This window comes from Apium graveolens, chromosome 9 (genome assembly GCF_009905375.1).
Source record: "Apium graveolens cultivar Ventura chromosome 9, ASM990537v1, whole genome shotgun sequence".
In the NCBI taxonomy this organism is placed as follows: Eukaryota; Viridiplantae; Streptophyta; class Magnoliopsida; order Apiales; family Apiaceae; genus Apium; species Apium graveolens.
The window spans coordinates 286,073,467-286,101,287 of record NC_133655.1 but is presented as its reverse complement, the minus strand read 5'-3'; the positions used below and the strand labels follow the sequence as shown (position 1 = coordinate 286,101,287).

General features: G+C 32.4%; 5 protein-coding genes and 1 long non-coding RNA gene across 8 annotated transcripts; 4 read left to right on the top strand and 2 right to left on the bottom strand.

The window, feature by feature from the left end:
* Positions 1-256: 256 nt before the first annotated feature.
* LOC141682723 (uncharacterized) lies at positions 257-1,096 on the top strand. 2 transcript variants are annotated; one of them, XM_074487421.1, is made up of 2 exons: positions 257-409; positions 634-1,091. In XM_074487421.1, the coding sequence occupies exon 2, from the start codon at positions 635-637 to the stop codon at positions 959-961; it is 327 nt and encodes a 108-aa protein (XP_074343522.1). In that variant the 5' UTR covers positions 257-409; position 634; the 3' UTR covers positions 962-1,091. The 2 variants fall into 2 exon arrangements, with proteins under 2 accessions (XP_074343522.1, XP_074343523.1); XM_074487422.1 differs by having other exon boundaries at positions 343-409; positions 601-1,096.
* A 581-nt stretch (positions 1,097-1,677) lies between these two features.
* LOC141682722 (uncharacterized) lies at positions 1,678-3,204 on the top strand. Its single transcript, XM_074487420.1, has 3 exons — positions 1,678-1,829; positions 2,073-2,293; positions 2,837-3,204. The coding sequence occupies exons 2-3, from the start codon at positions 2,104-2,106 to the stop codon at positions 3,100-3,102; spliced, it is 456 nt and encodes a 151-aa protein (XP_074343521.1). The 5' UTR covers positions 1,678-1,829; positions 2,073-2,103; the 3' UTR covers positions 3,103-3,204.
* Positions 3,205-8,199: 4,995 nt separating this feature from the next.
* LOC141683824 (uncharacterized) lies at positions 8,200-11,208 on the bottom strand. Of its 2 annotated transcripts, none has more exons than XR_012560457.1 (3): positions 10,552-11,208; positions 9,582-10,454; positions 8,200-9,461 (listed from the first exon to the last, which is right to left on the bottom strand). It is a non-coding gene; the product is annotated as an uncharacterized LOC141683824 (long non-coding RNA). The 2 variants fall into 2 exon arrangements; XR_012560455.1 differs by having other exon boundaries at positions 9,582-10,122.
* Positions 8,738-10,548, top strand: LOC141683823 (uncharacterized). Its single transcript, XM_074488588.1, has 3 exons — positions 8,738-9,500; positions 9,641-9,766; positions 9,877-10,548. Exons 1-3 carry the CDS (start codon positions 8,738-8,740, stop codon positions 10,338-10,340), a joined length of 1,353 nt encoding a protein of 450 aa, XP_074344689.1. The 3' UTR covers positions 10,341-10,548.
* A 1,719-nt stretch (positions 11,209-12,927) lies between the features above and the next one.
* Positions 12,928-14,986, top strand: LOC141682459 (small ribosomal subunit protein eS26y-like). The gene is made up of 5 exons (XM_074487157.1): positions 12,928-13,067; positions 13,176-13,268; positions 14,199-14,283; positions 14,436-14,569; positions 14,731-14,986. The coding sequence occupies exons 1-5, from the start codon at positions 13,065-13,067 to the stop codon at positions 14,794-14,796; spliced, it is 381 nt and encodes a 126-aa protein (XP_074343258.1). The 5' UTR covers positions 12,928-13,064; the 3' UTR covers positions 14,797-14,986.
* An 11,908-nt stretch (positions 14,987-26,894) lies between these two features.
* Positions 26,895-27,560, bottom strand: LOC141686506 (uncharacterized). Its single transcript, XM_074491539.1, has one exon. The coding sequence runs from the start codon at positions 27,558-27,560 to the stop codon at positions 26,895-26,897; it is 666 nt and encodes a 221-aa protein (XP_074347640.1).
* Between the last annotated feature and the right edge of the window lie 261 nt (positions 27,561-27,821).

Genomic DNA, 27,821 nt, shown 5'->3' with positions numbered 1-27,821 from the left:
TACTACATTTATCTTTTTTTTTTTACTTATATACTTTTTACCATAAATGTTAAAATGGACAATTTTTTTGGGACCAGCGATAATGAAGACACCTGTACGAGAAAATCGGGATGGAGAGAATAGTTTTTTTTGACTAATTTGCCTTATATGTCTTACAATTGAGTATATGTTCTAACAAATCTCGGGAGTGAGCGAGAATCGAATCTCGGATGACAAGAAATAAACCCTTAACCACTTGAGTTATCTCATAACCCTCGGCTAGAGAGGATAGTTAATTAAATAGAGAATAGTGTTTTTTTAGAGTACATAGAGAATAGTTAATTCTACATAAATATCATTCGTTTGCTTTATCTTTACCCATTAAGAAGTCTCAAAATTCATACAATCTCTGCACTCTCTCATTTCTCAGGTAAATTGCTATGTTTTCTACTCTATGAGTATCTTATATGCATTTGAATGTCAGTTTAAGTTTTAAGTTCAATCGTTAATTTGCCAATCTTGTATCTGTAATTAGAATGATACCTTTAAGTTTGTGATGAAAATATGCGGTATAGATATTTATCTTATAGTATATGCTAATTTGTTTGAATTGTTTTCGAGTTTTGGTACATAAATGAAATGATCATTATGTAGCATGTACGACGGCTTAGAATTAGCGAATGTGGTGGCGGCTGGAGCAGCAGCGTTAGCAGCGGCGGTGGAAGCAGAGTTGGCGGAAGTGGTGTCGATAGTGGCAATTAAAGTTGCGAGGGAAAAAATGGAATCAGCTGCGATGGCACCCTGGGACTTGGCAGTAATACTGGAAGCTGATTGGGTAATTGATGCGGCGAAAGCGGCAATGGAAGCTTCGGTGATGAGACAAGAGGAAGCTTGTGTTGCGGCATTAGTAGCTGCTGAGGCTGCAGAAGCTGCGGCAATAGCTACTGAAGCGGAGATGAGGAGATTATCAGGGGAGAAATGAGGTTGAGAGTACCAGGAAGAAAGTCCGTAAGATGTCAGTCAGTGTTGAAAAATATAAGATCCTGCTCGTTATCTGAAATGTTTTCGAAGATGTAAATAAGTGAGAAATGTTTGTGTATTTGGATTTTCATAAATAACGTGTTTCTTTTACTAAAGCTTCTTAGATCAGATCAGATTAGTTCCTCTTATTAGCTAACGTCGAGGTTGGGTCGAATGTGAGTGTTTAACTAGCAAAAAGAACATGCAAATCTCGGAAAAACTTGTAACCGAAAATTGTTTTACAAAATTCGAAGTCTTAGGCTCGGTTTACAAATTGTTTCTGTTGATCAGTAACAAAAAACTCAGACTTTCAAAAACTCGAATCGACTCGAAAACTGGATACTTATGCTACTGTAAATATGCCGATTAGCCGCGAGTCTCCGCGTTCAGCAAAGGGATCACCGAGTATAAAGTACAGTTAAGGGGAAAAAACCCGGCAAGGCCTGGACAAAATATAAACTTGCACATAAGTTGTGTGAGTTCGATACAGGATTAGTCTGAGGTGCACGTAAACTCGTCGAGACTTACCGGAAAACAATGAAACAGAGAGTATAAAGAACGGTGAAGAGAAATTAGTGTGAAAAGAAAAAGGAACACACTAGTTTGTCAGTTCATATGTTAAAGTCAAAGAGATAGAATGGGACTACTTGCTGTAATCGAGGCAGGCATACACGTGTCAGTATGAGAGCTCGTTAGACATATACGTGGCGAAAACTAGAACTGTAATGTAAGCATTTATATGGCAATAGTTTAAGTTTATTTCATCTTCGTCACAAACCAAATTGGAGCTTCACAAAGATTATCTGTAATAATACTCTGTTTTTTCTCAGGTACTAACTTGAATTCTTTTTTTTCTTTTCTTTTTTGACGAAATAGGTTTATATCCTTTATAATTGAGTATTTGTTCAAACAATTCCGAGCGAGAATCAAACCCGGAAGCCCTTAACCACCTAAGCTATCTTATCGTGTCGGAATCCATTTCTTTCTTGTTTAATTAATTAGATTCTCATGTATTATAGCTGTGAAATATTGGTGTTTGAAACTTAAAAATGTTGAATTTTTATTGTGGACAGGTAATTAATCATAAACAGAAGTTGTTTAAGAATGGGCGGTGGCAAAGAACATGAAGACAAAGGATTGCTTTCGCATCTTGTTGGCGGTGGTCATCATAATCAGGACCAGTATCCGCCAACACAGGGAGGATATCCTCCGCAAGGTTACCCGCCAGCAGCTGGCGGGTATCCTCCGCAGGGATATCCGCCTGCTGCTGCACATCCGGATTCTCATCACTCGGGTATCGTAATCGTTGTCATCATTATGCTCGTTGTCGGATACATTATTTGGTTTCGATTAAAAAGAATACTTGTTCCAATTTTCTATTTTTAAAGAAAATAATGTTGTCAGTTTTGTAATTTTTTGTCAATTTTTTGAAGAATGACGAATTGCATCAAGTTGAATTAGTCGTCGTGTCACATTCTTTATATTCTCAAAAATCACATAATTCAATATGTAAATTTAATTGACAGAGGGTTTGTATAGTTAGGGGATAATATGGGCCAGTTCGGTTCGGTTTTCTGATAAAATCAGAACCGCAATTATGCAATTATATATATTCGATTTCTAAAATCGAAAACCGTAACCGCAGGTTCGGATTTGGTTTCGGTTTCAGTTTCCATATAGGATATTGTGGTTGAGGTGTTGACTCTTCTATAAGGGAGGTTAAGAGTTCGACCTACTTTCAACTATCAAAAAGAAAGTTGATAGAATGAACAAAAATCTGGTAACCTTTGGAATTATGTTGAGCTGTCGTTAATTTAACGTTTGGTGCACGGAGCAGGTGGAGGAGTCGCGGGAATGATTGCTGGAGGGGCGGCAGCAGCTGCTGCAGCTTACGGTGCAGGTGCCCATCATGGACATGGACATGGTGGTCACGGTGGCTATGTACAGAATGCTGCTGGTGCTATGGGGATTCCAGGTTTTAGCGGCGGGCACGGGCACGGGCACCGGCACGGGAAGTTCAAGCAGGGGAAGCACGGTCATGGCAAGTTCAAGCAAGGGAAGCATGGAATGCTCAAGAAACATGGATTCAAGAAGTGGAAGTGACTTTTGTATCATGTCTGTTTAATTTGGTTGTTAGTTTTGGTTTTAATAAACAGTTATAATCTGGCAGTTGGATACACTGAATGACAGCATTATGGTCTTAAATGTTTGTTTACCTCTGTGATATGTGTTAGCAGAAATGTTGATTATATTTGGCAGCTTTGAGCAAAGATTAGTTCGTTGTTGAGGCTGTAACTTGGTTCCAACCTCTAATCCACTAGCTCCTCTTTTTATTTAAACTAGCTTAAATATCTGTCAATGTACGGTTTTTGTTAATATTTAAAATTTTTATTTATTCCGTCATATTCTAGTTTTTAAAATATTTTAGTAAATATATGATAATTATAAATTTATAATGAAAATAATAGTATAACTTTAGTATAATAAGTAGACTGGTATAATAATTTTTTAGTAGTTTATCGGATATATAATATTATTTATTTATTTTTTAATAATAAAATTTCAAATCTATTTACTATTATTAAAAGACGAACATTAAAAGTTTTGGTACGGTACCTGTTTTTTGATACACCCTGAATTTACCTATTTACCCTTACCTATTTAACCTTATTTATAAATTTATTCTTTTATCTATTACTATCTATTACTATTATATAAAAGACGAAATATTGAAAGTTTTGGTACGGTACCTGTTTTTTGGTACACGCTGAATTTACTAAATTAACCTTATTTTTCTTAAAAGTTTTATTAGCCGTAGTAATCGAATTATAATAGAAAAAAAATAAAGATTGTTTTCAACTATAACACGTTACCTTTTTTATTTCTCTCAACTAAAACAACTTCTTTAAATATCACGTACAAGTTTATTTAATAAAATAAAATAATAATATTATAACCATTAATAACTAATAAATTACCTTTATCAACTACTTAATGTTTATTTTATTTAATTATTATTTTACTTAAAGACTTTATTAACATCCTTTACTTTAGCAATTCATAAATTCCTAACTACTTTATAAGAACAACTTAGTATCTTCATCCTTATTCCTTGATAACAACAACAATTTCATCTCATCGTCTAAAACAATGCAAAAATCCTTTATTTTTAAAACAGTGAAAAGTCAAAACCATCTTCCTCTAACCTCACAGATATATTTTGTACGGGCCCACAATAAAAAAATATTTGTTTTATATAATTTTTAATATTAATGTAAAGACAAATATACTTAAATTAAGTATTATCTTACAATTCAATTACATAAACAAAATAAAAAAAACGATTTTTTAAATCGGAATATTTATCTATCTATATTATTATATTATATACGAAACTTAACGGTGCTTCCTTCAATTACATAATGGCCCTTTCTTAAAAAAATAATATTTTATTCAATTGTCCTTACTTAATTAATATCTAACCAATTAGATTTATAAGTAAAATACATTGCCTTTTTTATTTTCACCAAATAAAACAACTCATTTTCTACAAATATTTTAGACACATCTTTTTACTCTATACCTTTTTTTAAGTAAAAAATGTTATCTTTTTTATTTTCTCCAAATCAAACAAATATTTCTCTAAAAATATTATGGACAATTCTTTTTAATATATGCTCATTATCTATCTATTTTTGATGTATATTATTGATGTTTTATGGACAATTTAATTTTAATATATGCTCAATAATTTTCTCCAAATGAAACAAATCTTTTATATACTATGTATCTACTATTATATTAAGGATGAAACAATGAAATTATGGTTGGTAGTCGGTTTGCTCTCCGTAATTATATTAATATTTAAAATTAAACACTCTCATAAATAGATTAATATTCACAATATAATTATATGAATAGAAATAGAATTATTATATGTCTAATGGTTTTGATATAAACAAAATAATATATAATATCATATAAAATTATATTATTGATCCAATTCTAAATAAAAAAAATAAAAATAAATTACTTACAATTAGTTGGATTTGCAGCCTCGGATTAAAATAAAATAATAAAGATTGATAAAAATTTGAAAGCAAATTCGTTTGGTCGATATAATGTCATCAGACTAAAACAAAAAACAAACGAGCTAAAACAAAAAAAATTGAAAGTAAATTCGTTTGAAAGATATAATGTCATCGGATTAAAATAAAATTAAACATATTATCAATTCGGTCTAAAACCTAATAATATTCATTAGTGGCTAAAATAAAATTAAACAAAAAAACTAAATATAATTAGTTGGATTAGGTTGACATAAAGGGTCTCACACTAAAACCAAGATCTACTAACTCAGGGTAAAACAATACAATAAATACTACCGATCTAACTAAAAAATATTTTATCAAACCGGGCTATAACATAATGCGTTGGTTGATATAATTTAATCAGAATAAAATAAAATATGTAATTTATTCGACTTAAAACAAAATAATATTTAACCAGAGATAAAATGAAATTAAAAACGAACTAAATATGTAATTAGATGGTTGATAAAACGGGTTTAAGACTAAAAAAAATAATGTATATTATTGATCTACGCTAAAACTAAAATTAAATTTAAACTAAAGTAATTCCTCTATTATTGATTCGTGTTAAAATAAAATTAAAGTCTACCCAATACGTTGTTAGGTATAATGTAGGTTTAAAATTGTGGGATAACTGACCTTAATAGCCGAAATATTAAAGGTTAGATTGTGTAAAATGTTTGGGTTTATATAATTAAGGATTTTTTTCAATTTCTATTATATACAAAACTATTTTAATAAAATGAAAATGGAGATGATTTATTAGTCAGTATAATCGCGTCAGACTAAAATAAATCAATAAATGTTATTCATCTGGGCTAAAAAAATTATACAATTGATTCATGGTAAATCAAAATCAACATAAAAAAATAATTATACTAGCTAACATAAAATAATATGTACTTTTATTCGGGTTAATCATTGATACATAAACTTTTTATCATTAATCTGGGTTTAAACAAATTAATCCAAGATAAATTTAAATATAATTAATAAGATTTGTTCGGTATACCAAAGTAAAGATAATTTGTTTACTATTTATGTTACTTAAAATTTATCTTTTAATTAAAATATATTTATCTTTTGTAAACACATATATGAATTTTAACAAAATTAAATCTTTCAATCAGTGATATTTCTTTAAAAACTGAAATTTCACTAAATTATACACATGCATATTTAAAATATTTATCAAATCATATTATCAAAAAAATTTAATAAATAAATTTCTGAGTTTAAAATTTACACTTCAAATTAAATTCAAAAATTATATAATATTAAAAACAATTTGTGACGAAATATTAAAAATTTTGGTACGGTATCTGTTTTTTGGTATACCTTGAATTTAAGTTTTTATACGGTACCTGTTTTTTTTACACCTTGAATTTACCTATTTACCTTTATTTATAAATTAATTCTATTATCTATTACTATTATATAAAAGACGAAACATTAAATTTTTTGGTACGGTACCTGTTTTTTCGATATACCTTAAATTTACCTATTTACTCTTACTTATAAATTTATATAAATTATATTTAAATTATTTTATAAAAAGCCAATTATAATCGAAAATAAATCATATATTGTACAATCATGTCACCAACATATATGTCTCTAATTTTAATTGCATGACCCTGGTTAAAAATTAGATCAAATTTATAAACTCCTCCTATAAATCAAGTCAGAGAGAGCTCCCTGAGCTCCTGCCACGCATCAAAATAAAAACTTTGTGTACCTGCCCCTTCTATGACACCCCATGAATTCTGATAATAATAATTATTATAATTGTAATTATTAATAACCAGGTAGTTATTCTTTTTACTTAAAAATACAATCAATTATATTCAAATATTAATATAATATTTTAAATTTCAATTCACGTTATATTAAATTAAACACAGCATTAATAAAAATTATGTGCATCACACGGGTTTTAAACTGTCTAAATTATATAATATAATAGATAAAATATTAAAATTTTGGTATAGTGCATATTTTTTGATACATGATGATTTTACCTAATTACCATTACTTAATTAAAAGTTTATAAGCTTTAGTAATCTATCTATAATCTATACCATTATATAATGAAGGAAATATTAAAAGTTTGGTCGGTACGGCTCTTCGTTAAATTACCTAACTACACTCACTAAATGATTTCAATATTTTACTTAATAGTCCTTTTTTTATATTCACTTAATTAGCCTTATATTTTAAACTCTTCTAATTAGAGTCTAATTCTAATCCATATTATTCTAATTAATTTATTAAAAAAAATCAATTAAGATGAAAAGAAGACTGGGTAAAAAAGTCACTCCTCTCACTCCTGCGTTTCATACACTTTTCATCGATTAAAAAAAATATCTTTCAATCTATACTATATAGTAATAACCGAGACATTAAAAATTTGGTTGATTTAAAATTTTTGCTCAACAACATAATATATAAAAATTTGATCCACATAAAGATTTTAGACAACAAAATAATATATATTATTGGCTCGGGCTAAGAAAATTATACCATTGAACCAGGTGACAATAAAATACAATTTGTTGTTCGGTATAATAGTATTGCGATAAAACAAAATAATATACACTATTAATCTTGCGTAGTCAAAATTATACTATTGACCCAGACTCGCGATAAAGCAAAATAATATATAATATTTATCATGGCTAAAACAAAATAATGCTATTGATCCGGACTAAGTAATATTATAAAATAACTAAATATAATTAGTGGGATTTTATCATATAATGGGTCTTTGGTTAAAATAAAATAATAAATACAAATGATCCGACTAAAAAACTATACTACTGTATCAACATATTCCAAGATTAAAATGAAAATTTAAATTATTAGTCGATATAATGATATCGGATTAAATAAGATAATATATAACATTCATGTGGGCTAAAATATAATATATAATCGAGTTAAAATAAAATTATCGGGTTTTAAGCTAGTTATAAATAAAATCTCCAAATATCAAACATGCTGAGTGGGCACACGCCCTAGTTTTCAAACAACGTGTTGAAACCGCGTAAAACAAAAGTGTGAGAAATGGAAAGGTCGGAATTTATCAAAAGGTCAGAACGGACAAAGGTTGCAATAATGGCCAATAATTTAGATGATGAATATATTTGTTGACTTCAAGTCTTCGCAACTTTCGGACTACATTTTGGAACAATTTTGAGTGCTAAATGGTCCAAAATGTCACTTTTGAAAATAATGGCCCAAAATGTCACTTCAAAACGGTACCTCGTCTTCAGTTTTGTATTTTTAGTACAAAAGAGTACATAGTGTTCTGTTTTGGTACATTAATTTTTTTTTAAATTTTTTTTATAATGTGCAAAACGGTAGTTGAAGTAGCGTTTTGGCTCAAAACGGGACATCATATAGCGTTTTGTACCAAAACAAAACTTCATCTACCGTTTTGCGCATAAAAAAATTCAAAATGTCAAAACGTTACACAAAGTTCCGTTTTTGGTGTTTTACATAAACGGTACACGACGTACCGTTTTGAAGTGACATTTTAGGGTCATTTTTAACCCTCAAGTGACATTTAGGGCCACCACCCCACACCACCCAACATTTTGAGAGTAATAAAAGGGTTGTCTTAGTATCACCGTCCAGTCCAAACAATGCTGCCCATCTTACCATTTTCTCAGATCCCAGGTGCATCAGCTAATCAGGAGTCAGATTTGGATAAAGAAATTGTTGAGAGGAATGTTGAAGCAGAAAGCAAAAAGGAATCTGAAGGACTTTGGCATTTTTCTGACTCTGAACTTGCAGCATTTTTGGTTTCGATTACCACTACAGGTGATGATTGTAGAGAAACTGAAGCTGTAAGCAATCTATATGAAAGGGACGTCGGGGCTAAAATACAACCACCATCCACACAGAGCCCAGATTTTTGTGATTCAGTTTCTCATGTTGACTGGAATTGGAATTACATTGATGAATTTAACACTTCTAAAACAAGTCAAATTCAAGGTACTAAGTATCGTGAAGATACTCTTAGTAACACAGATGCTTGCAGCGAAAATGAAGCCATAAGCCGTATTTATGAAAGTGATAACACTGTGCAAAGACCAGAATTCTCTTTTTTTGAGAATGGGAAAGGATTAAAAAGGAATTCATGGAAAGATATTGGTTCAGCAAGAAAACAGCACAGGAGTATTTCAGGTGCATCTTCCTTGTGTATCGGAGATATAAAGCGAGTGCACCGGAAAAGAAAAGGGACCTGGGTCGATCTATTCTATGGCGAAGCATCCGAAGCAGAAGATCAGCACGGGTCTTCTTTCACTAGTGAGGGGAACACTGAGGAGATACTATATTCCGCTCCAAATATCATTTTGAAAGAAGCTGTACATCACATAGGACACAATGTGGCTGATCAGAGAGGTAACATGACCATTTGTTTTGCAAAATAAACTACAAACATGCATACTGTACTAGATATACAAGTGCTCATATCAATTATACCTTATTCTGCACTCCATTAAAGTGGAAGTTGATTCTTTGTTTCATTGACTACACAATAGAGGCTCAAACATCAGAAATTGCATCAACAAGAAAAGAGGAGTCTGAAAAACATAGCAGTCATACTTATGAGAGTCTTAGCCAGCATTTTGGGAGACCACTAGATGATGCAAGAAAGAGCTTTGGCGGTAATTACTATTTTCTTGCACCCGACTTTATTTGTGCATTTAGCTACTACCTGACATACTATTAGAGAAACTGTGATGGTTAACTATACTTACTATGTACTCACTTATAGTTAGTCGAACTGCATTCAAAGCAATGTGTAGAGATGTTGGTATTATGAGGTGGAATTATGGCAAGAGAAACATGGGTCGCAGTTCCTCTGAGACCAGGAGAAGGATAAGTGAAGAGGTACCAGGTAAAAGCAGCTTTTCTTCAGGCGTGCCCCCTGTGCAGTTTGCACCTGTTGTTGCTCATACAAGACAGAACTTGATATCAGTGAAGGCCACATATAACGGTGCTCACATAAGGTTTAGCCTACCTGATTCCATGGGGATATCAGAGTTAGAAGAAAATGTGATTAAGAGGCTACACTTGGAGAAAAATGCTTTCACAATCAAATATCAAGATGATGAGGGTGAATGGATTATAATTGCTTGTGACGAGGACGTGCAGGAATGTATAAAAATCTCAAGGATTTCAAAGACAACAATAATTAAGATGTTGATTGACCGGCATGTTGATAACTGTGCACCATGAAAAACAGATGGCTCCGCTATCTTTTTCTCTTTACCCTCTAGAAACATTTGTTTGCATTGTTCATTTGAGTGATTGATTATTTGCTTGCTGTCTTTGTCTAGCAGCTTCCCACATCTATAAATGACATTGTTTTTGTAACAAGACATACTAGTTCAACCTAAATTATCATAAACACAATTCTAGTTATACAAACTAAACATTATAATTATACCTGTGCTAGTTACAGATTTCAAAGTAGAATCCACTATCATAGGAACCACACCATCCGCAGATCGTACTCCGCCTCCAACTCCATCCCTATAAACAGTAGATTTCGGCATACTGACATAACTATCATCCCTCGTAAACAACTTAGAAGAACCATTAACACCCTCCTTCTCATACAAAAAACTCGAAGACAGGCACCCCACTCGCCCGATAATCATTCGAAAACCCCTCAGACGACACCGGACCAGCACCCCTAAACTCCCCCTTACTTCCCGAATCAACACATTCAGAAGCTCTCTGAATCAAATCATCAAACACCTGGTGTGCATTATCAAGATTCAATAATCTCAAAGCCTCCCTCTTATCTTCTTTACTTTCAGAAGCTACCCAATTCCTCTGCATATCTTGTAAGATCATAAACAATTCATCAGGAACTTGAGAACCCTTAACTTGCTTGGAAAAAAACTCGAGTTTCGAATGTTCATAGCTTTCGATGTTTCGAATCAAAATCTTGGCAGCTTCAACTTCTTCAATTCCAGGTCTAGGTGGTAAAGATCTGTGAATTCTCATAATCTCTCTAACGACCTCGTCAACTGTTTTGGGACGATTTTTCCATTGTATTCGTTAGGGTTAGGGGAGAGCGTGGATCGGTTAGACGGGTTTTCGGATAAAACCGGAACAACAACCATATATTTTCGGTTTTTGACTCTGTTTGGGATTGCTGTTAAAAATTGTTATGCTGTTACAAAAAGTGCTGCCGAAAAAAGTAGTGTTATAAAAATCAGATGACTGTTTGGTAATTTTTTTGATACGTATATGTGTTGATGCAAAAAATTAAAAATAATGATGCTTTTGGTAAGGTTTGATGGTGAAATTAGCATCTGCTTCCCGCAACACCTGAAAAACAGCTTTTTCTAAAAGTATGGGGGACTTGCTTTCTCTAAGAGCAGCTTTTAGGCCAAAAACTCTTTTCCGAAAAGCAGCTTTTAAATTTTATCAAACAGTTTTTTAGTTGCTTTTCAGCAAAAAACTACCGTTGCTGTCTACAACAGCAATACCAAACACACCCTTTATAATCAAAAACTATAACCGCCGGTTCGGATTCAGATTCGGTTTAGAAAAACCTGGTTCAGTTGTAATTGACTCGGTTTCGGTTACAAAACCGACTAATATAAAAAATAAAAAATAATATATAAATGAGACAAATTGATGCGCATGAAAATAGAATAATCAATACTCCCTCTCTTTCGTTTTAATAGTCTTTTGATTTTTTTACACTCATTTCTAAGTGCTTTGACTGAATATTTAAAAATATAATTTTTAAAATTTTCCTTTTTTTAATAAAAATATACAACATAAATTTTTATTTATAAAAAAATTTTAAAAATGATAATTTTTAATATGCGATCAATGCATCTTGAGATATGTGCAGAAAAATCAAACGACAAATAAAATGAAACAGAGTGAGTACACAATTATTAGCACGGTTTATTGTAATAGAGCTTAGCACAGTTCTCACCGTTCTGCATGCATGAATTATTATAACCCTCACCAATGTCATTATGTGAAGTTCTGCTAGTTAAGTTGTATCCTTCTAGACAGCTGTGACAAGCTCGTAAATAATATATATATTATTGTATCTAAAATATAATATATTTTTTTTATTATTAGTATCGGTTCGGTTGAAATATATAACCGGAACCGAGTCATTTAAATCGGTTCGGTTTTTTATTTTTCGGTTTCGGTTTCGGATCGGTTTTTTCCGGTTTCGGTTCGGTTACGGTTTTAATTCGATTTTTTACTCAGCCCGAACCCGAGTATTTGTGTTCGAGATCTTACACATGTTAACAAAAAGGTATTTATACAAGTTAAGTTAAGGTGTTTTTCCTGGTCTTTTCCTCCTGTATCTTAGTTAAAATTTACAAACATGCATGTCATTTACGGTTATGGTTACTTGATGATGTAGTATAAATGTATAAATGCATCATTGGTTCTAAATATGCATATTTGCATTCAAATTATGTAAAATGACACCACTAATAACATTATATTAGACTTGCTCTTAAAGTGCTCTCGGACGAAATTAAGACCTAAATTTAAAAAAAAAAAAATCCACAAATTGTCAATTTTTACGATTATCATTATTAAATTTAAATTTAAAATCTTGTGTTCCATTATCATAGATTTATTTAAATCTAAAATCATATTACGCATTTATCAGTTCTAAAACCACATTGTCAATTTTTCTTCTTTTTTTTTTTTCTTCAAAAAAAGTGATTCCAGTTTTAAAAAACCATCAAATTCCGATTCCCATAAAACCAGATGGGTTCAATTCTCTACAATGGGCTTAAAACATTAAACTTCACAAACCACAGCCCAAGAAAAACCAACAAAAAGCCCAATCAAAATAGCAAACCAGCCTACTTATTTATTCCCCTCATTTTTCCTCACCCACGCACTCTCTTAAGTTCTAAAAAACCCTAGAACCACAAGCCGCAGCAGCAGCAACACAACAAGATGGTAACTCTATCCAACACTTCAATTCTCTAATTCAATCATCAACTTAATTATATAAATCTCTAATTAAATAAATTGTATGTATGTATGTGTGTATGTATGTGATTGCAGACGTTTAAGCGTAGAAATGGAGGTCGCAACAAGCACGGCCGTGGTCATGTCAATCCTATTCGCTGCTCTAACTGCGGCAAATGCTGCCCTAAGGTCTCTCTCTCTCTCTCTCTCTCTCTCCCTCTCCCTCTCCCTCTCCCTCTCTCTCCTCTCTTTCCCTCCCTCCCTCTCTCTCTCCTCTCTCCCCCCTCTCTCTCTCTCCCTCCCTCTCTCTCCCCCCTCTCTCTCTCTATAGGATATACTTACGATTTAATTTAAATTCATTTTAAATGTTTGTAATTATTAAATTTAAGATCTGTTTTTTTTGTGTTGTACTGAATTTGATGACTTATAGACAGGATGTGTTGCATAGTGATCGAAAGTTTTGGTGTTTCATTTGTTTCGATAAATGTTTCATTTCGTTTTTGATGGAGCTTTGTTGTTATGCAATTAGTGAGATTTATGTGTTTTGGCAATTGAAAATACTATTGACAAATAATAGATTAAGGTGGTAAATTAAAAATTATCCCGGTGAAAACTGATTAGATTATTAGAATATTCTTATTTAGCTTAGTGCATTTTAGTCAGTTTTTGTACCTTTTCGTATATTAATCTTGAATTGAATATGCATTTTTTTGTTAATAGTTTCTGTTGGTGATCTTCACGGACTTCTTTATCAGTATTAGATAATAGATTTCAGAGCTAAGCTGTTCTTGTTTGTTCTGTCTAATAAAAACGGATTAAGGTGAAAATTTATTAACTTGTGATAAATGGTTGGAAAAATTTCGGAAAATGGTTGCTTGAGCATAATACAATGTAATGTATTGTGATGATAATTTGATAATTGTATGTAGCTTATATTTATTTAGGTTTGCTCTCTTATTTTGTTAATTTTAATAATTGTCATGTACTTATTTGTTTGGCATTTGAAATTAGAGGTAAGCTACGTCTATTTGTGCAATGTAGACGCGTCTTGTCGCCATTTCACACACCACTCTCAATTAGCCCATGCAATAATTTTAACATTTTCACATTTCTAAATAGGACAAGGCAATCAAGAGGTTTCTCGTGAGGAACATAGTGGAGCAAGCTGCTGTCAGGGATGTGCAAGAGGCCTGTGCTTTTGAGAGTACGTGTATTTAAATCTTGAATTTACCTTTTCTCTTTACTTGTCAGCCTATGTTAATAGTTTTGGAAAGAGTTTCACTTTTCGTGTTTTATTGATTTGCTGGAACGAGTTTTTAATTTGATAAACTTGCTTTTGCTGTAATTATTTTTCAGCCTATACACTTCCCAAGTTGTATCTGAAGATGCAGTACTGTGTTTCATGTGCAATTCACTCCAAGGTGGTCAGGGTCCGCTCCCGTACTGATAGGAGGAACCGTGAGCCACCAAAGAGATTTACTCGCCCAAGAGTAAGATTCTTTTGTTAGGATTATTGTCGCTTTCAACTGTTTGTTTTTTGAGTTATTTAAAGTAAATCACCCTATAATTTTTAATGTGAATGTTTTTGAGGACCTGATACGAGCGGGATATCTTTAGCAGGTTAATGATATATGCTTCTTTTTGGTTTCAGGATGATCTTCCCAAACCAGGCCAGCCACCAAAGTCTCTTGGAGCACCTGCGGCTCCTAGAGTTTAAGTACTCTTACAAACTTGTTGTTTTTGAAGTTCATTTTGTTGGATTTCTGTTGTCCTTCGTATGCTAAATTTTAGACCTATTTAAATTTTATTTTAATTTTCCTATCATACTGGAGTATTTGGGAAACATTGAGTTTTGATTTCTGGATTATATATGAAAATTCAAGTCTAGCAACAATTTTTCTGATTCAGTTCTGTTTTTAGAAACCCCTGACGTCTACCATTATCTTTGTAATATGCTTGCTTCGTAAGGAGCAAGGACCACGAGACTTTACATGTTGACCGCAGTTGCCTGTTATCAGTTATATAGAAATGGGTTCATGAAGGGTCATTGCAGTTGTCGGAGGTTAATAGTCACAGTAAATATTGGATGATGATCTTTAAAAGAACTATATGCATTCGTAGATTGGTGTGTTTTTGCTTCACTTGTGTTGGTTAACAAATTTGTGACTAATTTAGTTAATTTGGCAGTAAGCTTGATCCGATTGTACTAAAATTTTGTGAATCCTGGCGGTTCCTTCGTTTTGCTAGTGAACTCTGCTAATATTTACGTTTTGCTCACATCCCCGTAGTATTTTAAAATTAAGATATTAAGATGAACGTTACTTTTCTGGTAATGAAATAATAAATACGTTAGAATACTTGTTTAATGAATTTAATATTGATAAAAATGTTGAGTAACTAGCTCATCTAAAACTTTAAGAAGGTTTTAGAGGAAGACCCAATAGAATCATATATTTAATATTCCTGCTCACTCGAAAGACTATTTATGGATCGAAGATTGGAATACCGGCGCCCATTTTTGGGGCATTATTTGTCTTTAGTGTCCACATTAAATTGTGAGAATGTTGGGGGTGGCTGGGAATCGAACTTTAGTTTTCCCGCCAGCCTAAGCTCTGATACCATGTTGAGTAACCAGCTCATCTAAAATTTTAAGGTGTTAAAGAAATCTTAAGGTGAGGAAGACCTTAATAGGATCATATATTTAACATAAAATGGGATATAAAATAATTTATTTATTATTTTCATGGGCCTCGCACCTCTTAGTTTGATTTTGTATTATAACTCTTTCAGTCAAATTTGTGGATTTTCTTATATTCATGTATGAATATATTTTTTTTACAAAACAACTTAAATGAATATATTCTGTTGTTTAGTTCGCGGGAGGCTTGCACACCCAATGACCAATCCTGCTTTTTTTTTAATAGTTAGACTTATATGTCTTTTTTATATTTGTTTTGACAAATTTCAGAGTTAACGAGAATCAAAGTATGAGATGATAAGAGAAATGCTCAATACTTACAAATGCAGAAAGTTCTCATTAAATTAAATATTATTTAGTACAGTCGGGACAAACCCGCAACTGTCGATACAACCAGGTGATAAAACAAATAACATACTAAAAACAATTAGATGATTTGTTTCCTGATCATTTAACACACAGAATTTAAAAATTCTTGAAATTAAAAACGAAATCAAAGACATTCCAAGCGATTCAAATTGCAGCAGCATCTCTGAAAATAGCAACATTGCAATTGACCATATCACATAAAAACTATGGTTAGCCTAATGTTTTGAAACACCAATCGCATAAAATGAGATTGGAGAAGCGGCATCCCAGCTATCTACATGTCGGACACCAGCTATAGACATGCCGAAGGCACCCCAGCTATCTACATGCCGGATACCAGCTATAGACATGCCGAAAGTATAAACTCATGAAAGATGAACAATTTTTAGTTGTGAAAGGTGAGCTCTTGCAATAATCACCACCGTCCCAGATCCGATGCAGGCTTTGCAGATCACCAAAAATATCAATAAATTCGTCCTCAACAGATCTATCACCAGATAAACCCAACCATGACTAAATAAAAACATAATAAACACTCCAAAAGGAGAGACAAAACACACAATCCAAAAGAAGAGACACACAAACACCCAAAAAATTGGATTTTATTGAAAGAAAATAAACGAGAATAACAAAAAATAAAGGGGTTGGGGCTTTCCACCGGAGAAAATCAGTGGAAGCCCCTCAATTTATTTGAAAATAGACAAACTCTATCAGTGGAAGCCCCTCGATTTACTAAAAAACTTCTTATTATTCTTATTATTTCGCTACCAATCCCTTCATAAATTCTACTACACCAATGAAACAAAAACAAAAGGTAGTATTAATGGTCAATTAATTATAATTTGGGGCGGAAACTCTCTCTCGCGTGAGAGTCAACGGTCGTACAACCCTAATCATTCTCTCTCTTTTTTCATTCTTTTTATTCATTTTCATCTCCATCTCCTCCTTTTACTTACTTTTTTCTTTAATAAAATCAAGATTTATTTCAAAAAGTTCAAAAAATTCACTAAAGTTTTTTACTTTCGTTTTTCAAATCTACTAAGGTATGGGCTAAGATTTTATAATAAAATTCAGTTTTTAGATTCAAAATCTCTGATCTAACGAACATATTAAAATTTGGTGTTATTCTGAGATTTTTGGATTTTGGATCTTTTTCGTTTTCTTCTGTTTAAGTTATTATTTGTATGTTTGATTGTCTTGCTTTATGTGATGTGTTTGGCTTTGTTCGATGTGATAGTTGTGTTGAAAATGAATCTGACAGTGTATCGGAAGATCCTGATATATCGCATCAACAACACTTTCGGCAGGTTTATAACTGATATCCGGCAGGTAAATAGTTTTGTTGCGCTTAAAATGGTGGTGAAAATCGTATGTGCTCACCTCTCACAAAAAATATTTTTTCATAACATAAGTCATCTAAGCTCAGTTGTTGCAACTGATCATCTGAACATTGCACTACTAATGGAATTATATGAGTGTCAATTGTGAAGCTACTGTTTTCGGGGGAGATGCATGCTACATTGCCCGATAATACTCTCATTTTTTATTTTTAGAATATTTGTATTCAGTTTGTTTAGCAATTCAAAAACAAAACGGCTAATTGTTTGGTTTTATTTACTTTCCAACCTGATTGCATGACCAATTTAGGATTTGTCCCGGTTTAATTTCTTTCAAATTATTAATAAAATTTGCTTTAGTTTTTGACAAAATAAACAAGAATATAGAAAATATAACAAAAAGTTTTCCATTCAAGTAGAAAACAAAAGTTTAAAGTACGAGCATTTCTGACACGGAGATTATGTATTTTTTGTTTCAATACTTTTGAATATTATTTTTCTTTTTTTGACAAAAAATATTATTTTTCAATCCTTTTTAATATTTGCCTACCTACTTACGAGATTAAGTGAGATTTTTGTCATAGATGAAGTAAAATTAACAACAATAATAACGAATAAGTAAGTATATACTTTATATTACATAGTACACAAGTTTGCAAGAATAAGTTTCGAAATTTGTCCCATATAACAAAATTTTCAAAATCATCATTTCACCCGTAACCAAATTTTGACAAAATAATATTATTTTTCAATCCTTTTTAATATTTGTCAACCTACTTATAGGAATAAGTGAGATTTTTATCATAGTTGAAGTAAAATTAACAACAATAATAACGAATGACAAGTAAGTATATATTGTATGTTACATAATACACAAGTTTGAAAGAATAAGTTTCAAAAATATGTCCCATATAACAAAATTTTCAAAATCATCATTTAACCGGTAACCAAATTTTGACAAAAAAAGTATTGGTTTTCAATTCTTTTTAATATTTGCCCACCTGCTTATTAGAATAAGTGAGATTTTTGTCGTAAATGAAGTATAACTAACAATAACGAATGACAAGTAAGTATACACCACATATATATATATATATATATATAATTAAAACTAAATGGGTGCTAAAAATACTTCACTATAACACTTATTCTCAACATTCTCAACGAACCTATACACTAATCAGGTACATAAAGTTAGGAACAAATTTATCTAAGTACAACTAGTATTGAATTGGTAATCATTCTTAACTCATTTTGCACTATCACTAAAAATAGATGTTGAATAATTTTAGTTTTGTTTGAATTTTCAATCGTAATTCATTTTCGGAAAAAAAAATCTAATATACAAACAAGAATGGCTACCGTCAATTCTTTAATTTAATTTCACTATCAGTTATGCATTTTCAATCAAAATCATGTAGTCCCATTTCTATCTCGGAGCGCGGATATTTGGTTCCACTTCAAGTCCACCTATGCAAAGCTGGGCAAATCATGTCCAATGGGAAGCGCATTTCACCATGCCCATTTCACCTTTGTATTAGATAGTTTTTTACTTTTTATATTATAATAATTGTTTAGATATAATTTTGTAGACTATTTATATTATATTATATTTTTAATTAATTTAATTTTAAATTAAGCAATTAATTATATTTGTTTCCAATGTAATTTAATTTTTAATTAAATACTTTAAATTGTATCATATTATTAGAAATATTAAATTAAAAACATCACATACAAAAATATAACCGTTTAATATATACGTTAGAAATGTAACGTTCATATGGCAGCAGCAGATTGAATGAATTGATAAAATATTACTAACGTAAATTTAAAAAGCAAAAGCAGGTATTATAATATATAAAGTGGCAGAGTTGGCCATGGCCAGCTGATTGGCCGTGCCCGTTTGTGTGGATGTGCTCCAAAGCATGAAATGTAAACTGGCGAGCCTATTTTCTTTTTCTCGTATCCCAATGCACCCAAATGGGCAGCATTGGAGCTGCTTGATATATGTACGTTTTATGCTTGTAATTATGCTGAAGATGTGAGTTTTTGTGTTCTATGTTCGCGATTGAATTTGAATATTAATGCGTGTGTATTTGTGTATTTGCGTGTGATAGTTATTATTCTCTATAATAATGTGAATTAGTAAATTTATTTATTATAAAATATTTATTTACCAAAATTTCAATGACAACAAATTGCAGACAATTTAAGACCATCCGCAACCCAATTCTTAAAATACACTTTTATATTATTTTAATGTAAAATTTATCTCAAACACAACTCTAAATGGTACACCATTTTGATTTCACACCAAAAATTTATTTCAAATTTGATATCACACTAAATTTTTAGTTTTTTTTATATATTTCTATTTTGCCCTTATAGCCCTCTGCTAAAATAAATTTGTTCAATTTGTATCTCATCAATTTATTACTTTTAATTTTAACTTTGTACTTTAGTATTCAAATAATCTAGATAGTATAAAAATGATATAAAATTTAGTGTAATTGTGTATTTATTAAACTATTTTGATGTAAAAAATTACATGAAAATAGTGTAATGTATTGGAGATATACATCTTAATTTCCCAACGAAATTTGACGGTAATTTTGAGAAAATACATAATGTATAGTATTGTAGTCAAGAGTGTGCATTCGGTTCGGTTAACTAAAAATCGAACTGAAATATTTATTCGATTTGATTAACCAAAATACTAAATTCGACTCAATTTAGGTTAACCAAACAATGATACGATTCAATTCAATTATAACCAATTGCAATTACCATATCAACCACCCCGGTGTACCCATTTACATGAATCAGCTCGGCAATAACTTCTTTATTTTTCACTACTTTATGAGTTTATCCCATGCTAAAAACATATCTATCATGTTTGCTAGCAGATGATTTTCAAATTATTCATATTTTTTTGAGTAAATAAGAAATTTGCTTGAGATGTCGGTGAAAATTAAGACTACATTTTTGTTTTTTACCTTGTTATTTGTTATCATAACCTTTTGTGTGAAATTAAAACATTTATGGATGAAAAAAATATGTATTTTATATATCTCAATAATCAAGATTCAGGCATTATAATTTATAATTTATCTCTCTTTTTCCCTCCGTGCTAAATTTTTTATTTTTTTAAGTTTTTTTACGATTAAGTTGAATGAACTTTGACTAAGATTTACTCATTATCTTTTTATAATTTACAAAATTTGGAAAGAACATATGAAAGTAAATAAAACAAACTTTCTAATAATATTATTTTTAATAACATTTTGTCAAACTTTAATCAATTTCACCGTTAAAAATCAAACTACGATACTATATCTCCCTCGATGACTCTACTTATATTTTATAGTTTTATACATGTGTGATGCACATGATGCTTTGTAAATATTACTATTAATTTTATTTGTCAATTTAATGATGGTACTTATTTTATTACTATTAACTTTTGTTATTTTAATTTTTTATATTTTATGCATAAAATTTCATTTTTTATTTTAAAGTTTTATTCATATGTATTTTTCACTCTAACTTTATTAATTATATCGTATTTTCAAATCTTACTCAAAATTTTTATAATAAGATGCAAAATTTAACAATATTTTTAATTTCTATTAGTCTATTTTAAAATTTATTAAATATCAATGATACTTCTAAATTGATGTATATGCTCCTGACCATCAAATCATTTAAAACCCATTACACCAATTATATATAGGATATAATAATTCTAAAAATACAAATTTTTTATTTCAACAATCATATTTGAAATGAATATTATAATATGTATGTGTAATGTATTATGTAAACCCACATATTCTATTGATAATGATCTAGTGAATGATATCAAAAGTAAATTTAAATTCATAAACAAATAAGTAAAAATGTTTCGATGTTGCCAAATGCGGATCAAATGTCCCCCGAAACAAGTATATCAACAATCAACAACTAATTAAAAAAGTTGCGATGAATATTTTTTGTTGCGAACCAAATTTTTGAATAAGCATGTCATGAATATTTTAGCAATAAATTTATTATAATTCTTGAAATTTTTATAAAATAAATATTTTGTAAAAATTTATGTGAAGGCTAAATTAAAATACAAAACATGTGATTAATTTTTTTTTGCAACTATTAACTTGGAGAACAAAGCACTTATATCGAATGATACAATAATTGAAAAATATAAGTATAACTAGTTACTTTCTAAAATTCATAAATTTGTAATAAATAAACTTATAATAAAATGTGTTTCTTTAAATCTTTGCTAAGTCCCTCAACTAAAAAAAATTTTAATTTCATAACCGTCTATTATTGCATGAAAATTTCAGAACGGTCTAATAAGTATAGTTTACTCCAACATCGCATACTTTTATTATTGGAGGTCTTAGGTCTAACATAATGAAATTAAGACATTAATTAGATAGAGAAATTTATGCTTCAAAATCATTCAAAACTCATTTTATAGTATCATGAAATATAAATGATCAATAAATTTGGTAGCATTTAATTTGAATAGTTCTAAAGGACCCTAATTGAATAAATCATAATGTCACGTATGATATAATTGATTATAAATTAATTAATAATAATAAATTTATTAAATTACATAAATTTCACCAATAAAAATATCTTGAATTGTTAAGTCACTAATCACACATCATTTAGCAAAATTTTAGTATAATCCTAATAGGTCTTTTTTATTATAGTGGTCTAATTATTTTGAATAAAATTTTCTAGTTGTTAGTAAAATAAACCGAAAAATCATAACCAATTTTTGAATTGTTCAATTGTGACTTGTCTGATAAATCTGAACCATATTTTCGAATAAATATTTTTTTAACAAATATCATAAATATATGAGATATTTATTTTAATATTTTTTAATTAAATAAAAAATAATTCAACATGACCTATATATATAATAATTATTGGAAGACGTTATAATTATTTATACAAATTCATTAAAACCTCTTCTTTTTTTTGAAAATAACGTACTTGCATTACTTATAAATCTCCCTAACAAAGTACATCAGAAATAAATTCAGGAGCATTTTCATGCCATTCCTGACAACCTGACAAAAAATAAGCCGCCCTAGCCAAAGCATGAGCCGCGCTATTCGCAGACCTATAAACAAAACACACTTTTATATCATCAAAGTGTTGAAATAGATCAATACAATCTCTAACAATTGTATGAAAATACGACGAGCCACTAACTCCTTGACACGCTCGAGTAAGAATCTGAGAGTCAGTTTCAAAAATGCATTTCCTGTATCCCATAGTTTGCAGCCATATCAATGCTGATTTTAGACACAATGCTTCCGCCTCCCTTGGCGGGATCAGCCCTGCACGCCTTCGCGACATAGCTGCAATAAACCGCCCCTCTGCCCCTCGAATTATGCTTCCTAACCCAGTAGAGCCAATATCCTCAAAAAGTGCAGCGTCAACATTTATTTTAACCCAATCAACTGGTGATTTTTCCCACTTTCGACATGCAATCGGACCTCCTCTACTCCCAGCCGGTGTTGACTGATGTTCATGGGCCTTTTTCCAATCCTCCAGCATGTTCAAAGCAGTTGCTTTAATTCCAAATGCGGACATGTTAATTCTATCCCAAACCCACTTATTTCTACGGCTCCAAATACCCCAGCAAACTGAAGATACTAGCACACACTTATCCATGGTACAGAGCTCAAAAATCTTTCTAATAACATTAAACACAGAGTCTTCCGGCATTATATTAATGATCCCCTGGAGCCCCACCTGAGACCAAACTGCTTTCGCCATCTCACATTCAAACAGAACATGAATATCTGTTTTATGATAAATTCGACACCATTGACAATATGTATCAACTTGGACTTTTTTTCAGCTAATCTCACTGTAGTGGGCAAACACAAGGAACATACTCTCCATAAAAATTGTATAATCATACTTGGAAGTTTCAAGCTCCAGACTTTTCTCCAGAACACTGCACATAGTGCTTCCACCTCTCCTTGTAATATTCGATAGCAACTCTTAACAGAAAAACAACCCTTCTCATCTGGTACCCAAAACCACGAATCCTCCTCCTCCCTTCTAGATAATGGAATCTTCTTGATAAGTTCTCGATCCCTCTCGTTACAGATGTCCATCAAAACTTCATCATCCCACCTCTTCTGGTCTATCTGTATTAGGTTACTTACTTTACTTCCTTCCAACTGTGTGGGCATCACCGTAGTCATAAATCCATTTTCTTGGCACAGAAGCCATGGAATCTTCCAGATGTCAGTTTGAGTACCATCTCCAATATGTCTTCTACAACCCTTCAAGATTACTTCCTGAGCCACTAAGATACTACGCCACATATAACTAGGGTTTGTTCCCAACCTTGCCGTTAAAAAATCTGCCCCTGGATAGTACCTCGCTCGCATGCATGACGTGACTAACGGATTTGCATTGTTTAGAAGTCGCCAACCTTGCTTGGCCAACATGGATATATTAAACTGTTTCAATTTCCTAAACCCCAAACCTCCAGCCTCCCTCCTGACACACAATTTATCCCAAGCCTTCCATCTGATTCCTTTTCCTGCACGACCATGACCCCACCAGTACCCATTCATTTGAACCTCAATACTCTCACACACTTCATTAGGTATTAGGAACAAATTCATCCAAAAATTTGGATTTGTTTGCGCGACCGTCTTCAGTAATGTACATTTTCCACCGTTAGAGATCGATTTGCAGCCCCAGTTTTGCAGCTTCTGCTTGATTCTATCAGTCAAAAAATGAAACACTATTATCTTATTCCTCCCCACAGACTTGGGCATTCCCAAATATTTACCAGGCTCCTGTACTTCACTAACCTGCAACACCTGACAGGCTTCGTTTCGAACGTGCATACCTATATTCGGGATAAACATAACACTTGACTTAGTTAGGTTTATAGCCTGCCCAGACAAGTTCTCATACCGACTAAGAATATTTTTCATGGTTCTTGACTCCGCCTCTGTTGCTCTAAAAAATAGGTAGCAATCATCGGCAAACAGAAGATGGGAAATCTGTGGTGCTTCTCTTGCTATGGATACCCCATGAATCAGGACAACATCCTCATAACGTCGTATAATGGAGCTCAACCCTTCTGCACATAAGATATAAACGTATGGGGAGATAGGATCTCCTTGCCGTATACCTCGTTGAGGCCTTACATCACCAAAAACTTTGCCATTATTCACGAAACTGTATGTTACGGATTTAATACACACCATCAGCCTATGGATCCATACATGGTTAAAACCAAATTTATGAAACATACCTTCAATATACCTCCATTCAAGTATGTCATAAGCTTTTGATATGTCAAGCTTAAGTGCTACAATTCCTTGTTTCCCTTGCGTACGCCTCTTAATATAATGATTAATTTCGTAGGCCATCAATGCATTATCCGTCAACAATCTCCCTTCAACGAAGGCATTTTGTTTATCAGATATGAGAGATTTCAAACATGGTTTAAGTCGATTTGCAAGTACTTTCGAAACAATCCGCACTAAAACATTACAAAGGGATATCGGTCTTAACTCTGACATATGTTGAGGACTCTTCACCTTAGGTATAAGGCACACTAATGTTCGATTAACTTCCTCTGACATCTCCCCCGTAGTAAAAAACTGATGACAGAAGTCTGTAACATCACCTCCCACCACGTTCCAGAAAGCTTGGAAGAAACCCGGATTCATACCATCCATCCCCGCTGATTTTCCTGGATGCATCGAAAATATGGCTGCTTTCACTTCTTCGTACGACACATCTTGCATCAGCTCAATATTCTGTTCATCTGTTACATGATTGACTACTTCACGAGGTGTCTGCATGTCCTCATTTTCTGTTGTTTTTAAATAGATTATCAAAATACTGAACCACAATATCGTGAACCTGCTTCTCTTATTCTTTCCAATCTCCATGCACATCATACAAACCCTTTATACAGTTATTCCTTTGTCGAGTAGTCGCATAATTATGGAAAAACCTCGTGTTTTGATCCCCATTCTGGAGCCAAAATTGTTTGGCTCGTTGATACCAGTAGACCTCTTGTTTTTCCAGCAACTTTAAATATTCCCACCTGACCTCATTGTACTGCCTAATCCCATACCTATCGCACCTCGATCTTAATCTTTTCAATCTCCCCTTATACTCCTTGATTTTAACTTTGAACTGCTTTATTGTACCCCCGCCCCACTCTTCCAATTTGAGACAACAATATTGGATCTTTTCCATAATATTATGCGTATTCATCCTCCCCAACATGTTTGGATAATATTCAAGCAGTCTTTCTCCTTCAGCCACAAGTTTTCAAATCGAAATCTATGCCATTTTTGCACATACATCTTTTTGTTTAACTGGTGGTTCAGAGGCAAGTGATCTGATGTTGAGACGTCAAGCACTTTCATTTCAGCTAACGGGAACATATCCCTCAACAATCTGTTTGTCAATCCCCGGTCAAGCCGTTCTTGAATCCAATCTTCAGCTCCCCTCGCTCGCTCCCACGTAAACATATTACCAGTAAACCCCAAGTCCATCTACTGACAGGCGTTTATAGTGTCACTAAACCCATCAAGTAGCCTTCTTGGATGCGCACATCCTCCCAGCTTTTCATCTGCAGTCATCATATCGTTAAAATCGCCTATAATGCACCATGGGACAGATGACTTATCAGCTAACTCCCGTAAAATATTCCATCCTTGTTGTCTTTTTCCACGTTTTGGGCATCCATAATACCCCGTGTATCTCCATTGTCCTACCTGCTCAATGGTAACTTCGAAGTCAATATAATGAAGAGAGCTACCTGTAATTACAATGTCACACTCATTTTTCCACATGAGCGCCAATCCTCCTCCTATACCATGAGAGTCAACAGCATAACACCCCACAAACCCTAACTTGTTACAGACCTGGATAACCTTTTTTTGTTTTACTAGAGTCTCAGATAGAAAAATGAAACTGGGCCTTATTTGCGTGACCATGTCACGAAGAAAACGAACTGCTCGTGGGTTGGCCAGCCCACGACAGTTCCAGGTTAAAAGGCTCATTGATGTAGGAGGGCCTGCAATACAGGACCCGCCTTTTACAAGTTTTTTGGCCCATCTAACGAAACAGACCCATTTGAAATTTCCACATCCTCTTTCTCCATACTATTTCTATTTTCCACACGTCTTCTTTTTGGATCAAGTATTACAGTATATATTTCAAAACTTCCTCCCGCTATATTATCCCTTAATTTCTCCCCTGCCATATTTTTATCCAAACTAACTTCCTGATTTCGTGGCACCACTTTAATTCCAGCCATATCCCCTTGAATTTCGGTAATTTTACCGTCCACCTCCATGAAACGCGTTTCTGGTCGTGTACTGCCGTTCACGGCGGCTCATCCCTTACATTTGATACTCCTTCCTCCCATGCTTTGCTACTATCACCACTAATCCGTAACCATTTAGCTCCCAAATTCATGTTCTTCGAATTCTTTGTTGGCGCTCTTAGCCACACGCCATAAGCCCGAGTTATTTCCTTATCAGGGTTAGCATAAACAATGGCACAATCTCTTTCCTGGTGTCCTAGCAAACCACAAACGAAGCAGAACGAACTAAGTCGCTCATATTTGAAATTCACCCAGGTCCATTCTCCTCCATCCCTCTTGAGCTTCATCCTACGTGTTATAGGTTTATCAACATCCATCCTGACTCGAATCCGGTAGTATAATTTCCTGCCCCCAGTTACATTCCCAGGATCAGATTTAACAAACTCACCAATATAGTCCCCATTATTCTTTAAAACTGACTTCGATATGAAACCTGTGGGTAGATCATAAATCAGGACCCAAATATCACTAGTATTTAACTTGACAGATTGTGGGTCTTCCCTTTTCTTGAGATAATGGTATATCAGTAGGCTCTGTTCGAATGTCCACGACCCAACATCTAAGACTTTCTGAATATCAAGGACATGATAGAACACGAACGAGTACTTTTGTCCACCAAGATCAATGATTTCCATTCCTTCCCTTGGGCGCCATAACGAAGCCATAACGTTTTGCATGGCACGAAAATTGATATTCTTCTCCGTAAGAAATCGCCCTACTAACACATATGTAGTTCTTGCCTTAATTTCATCTTCTTCCTCCAATTATAGTCTAGCATACAACTCTTCTAATGAGCACTTCGACGTTGACATATTTAACAGATAGAGAGAAAACAATAGATTCAAAATGAAATTGAATAAGAAAATGACCTTTAATGACTAGCAAAAAAACAAACTCCCTCGCAATATTTGCAAGATATAGAACTT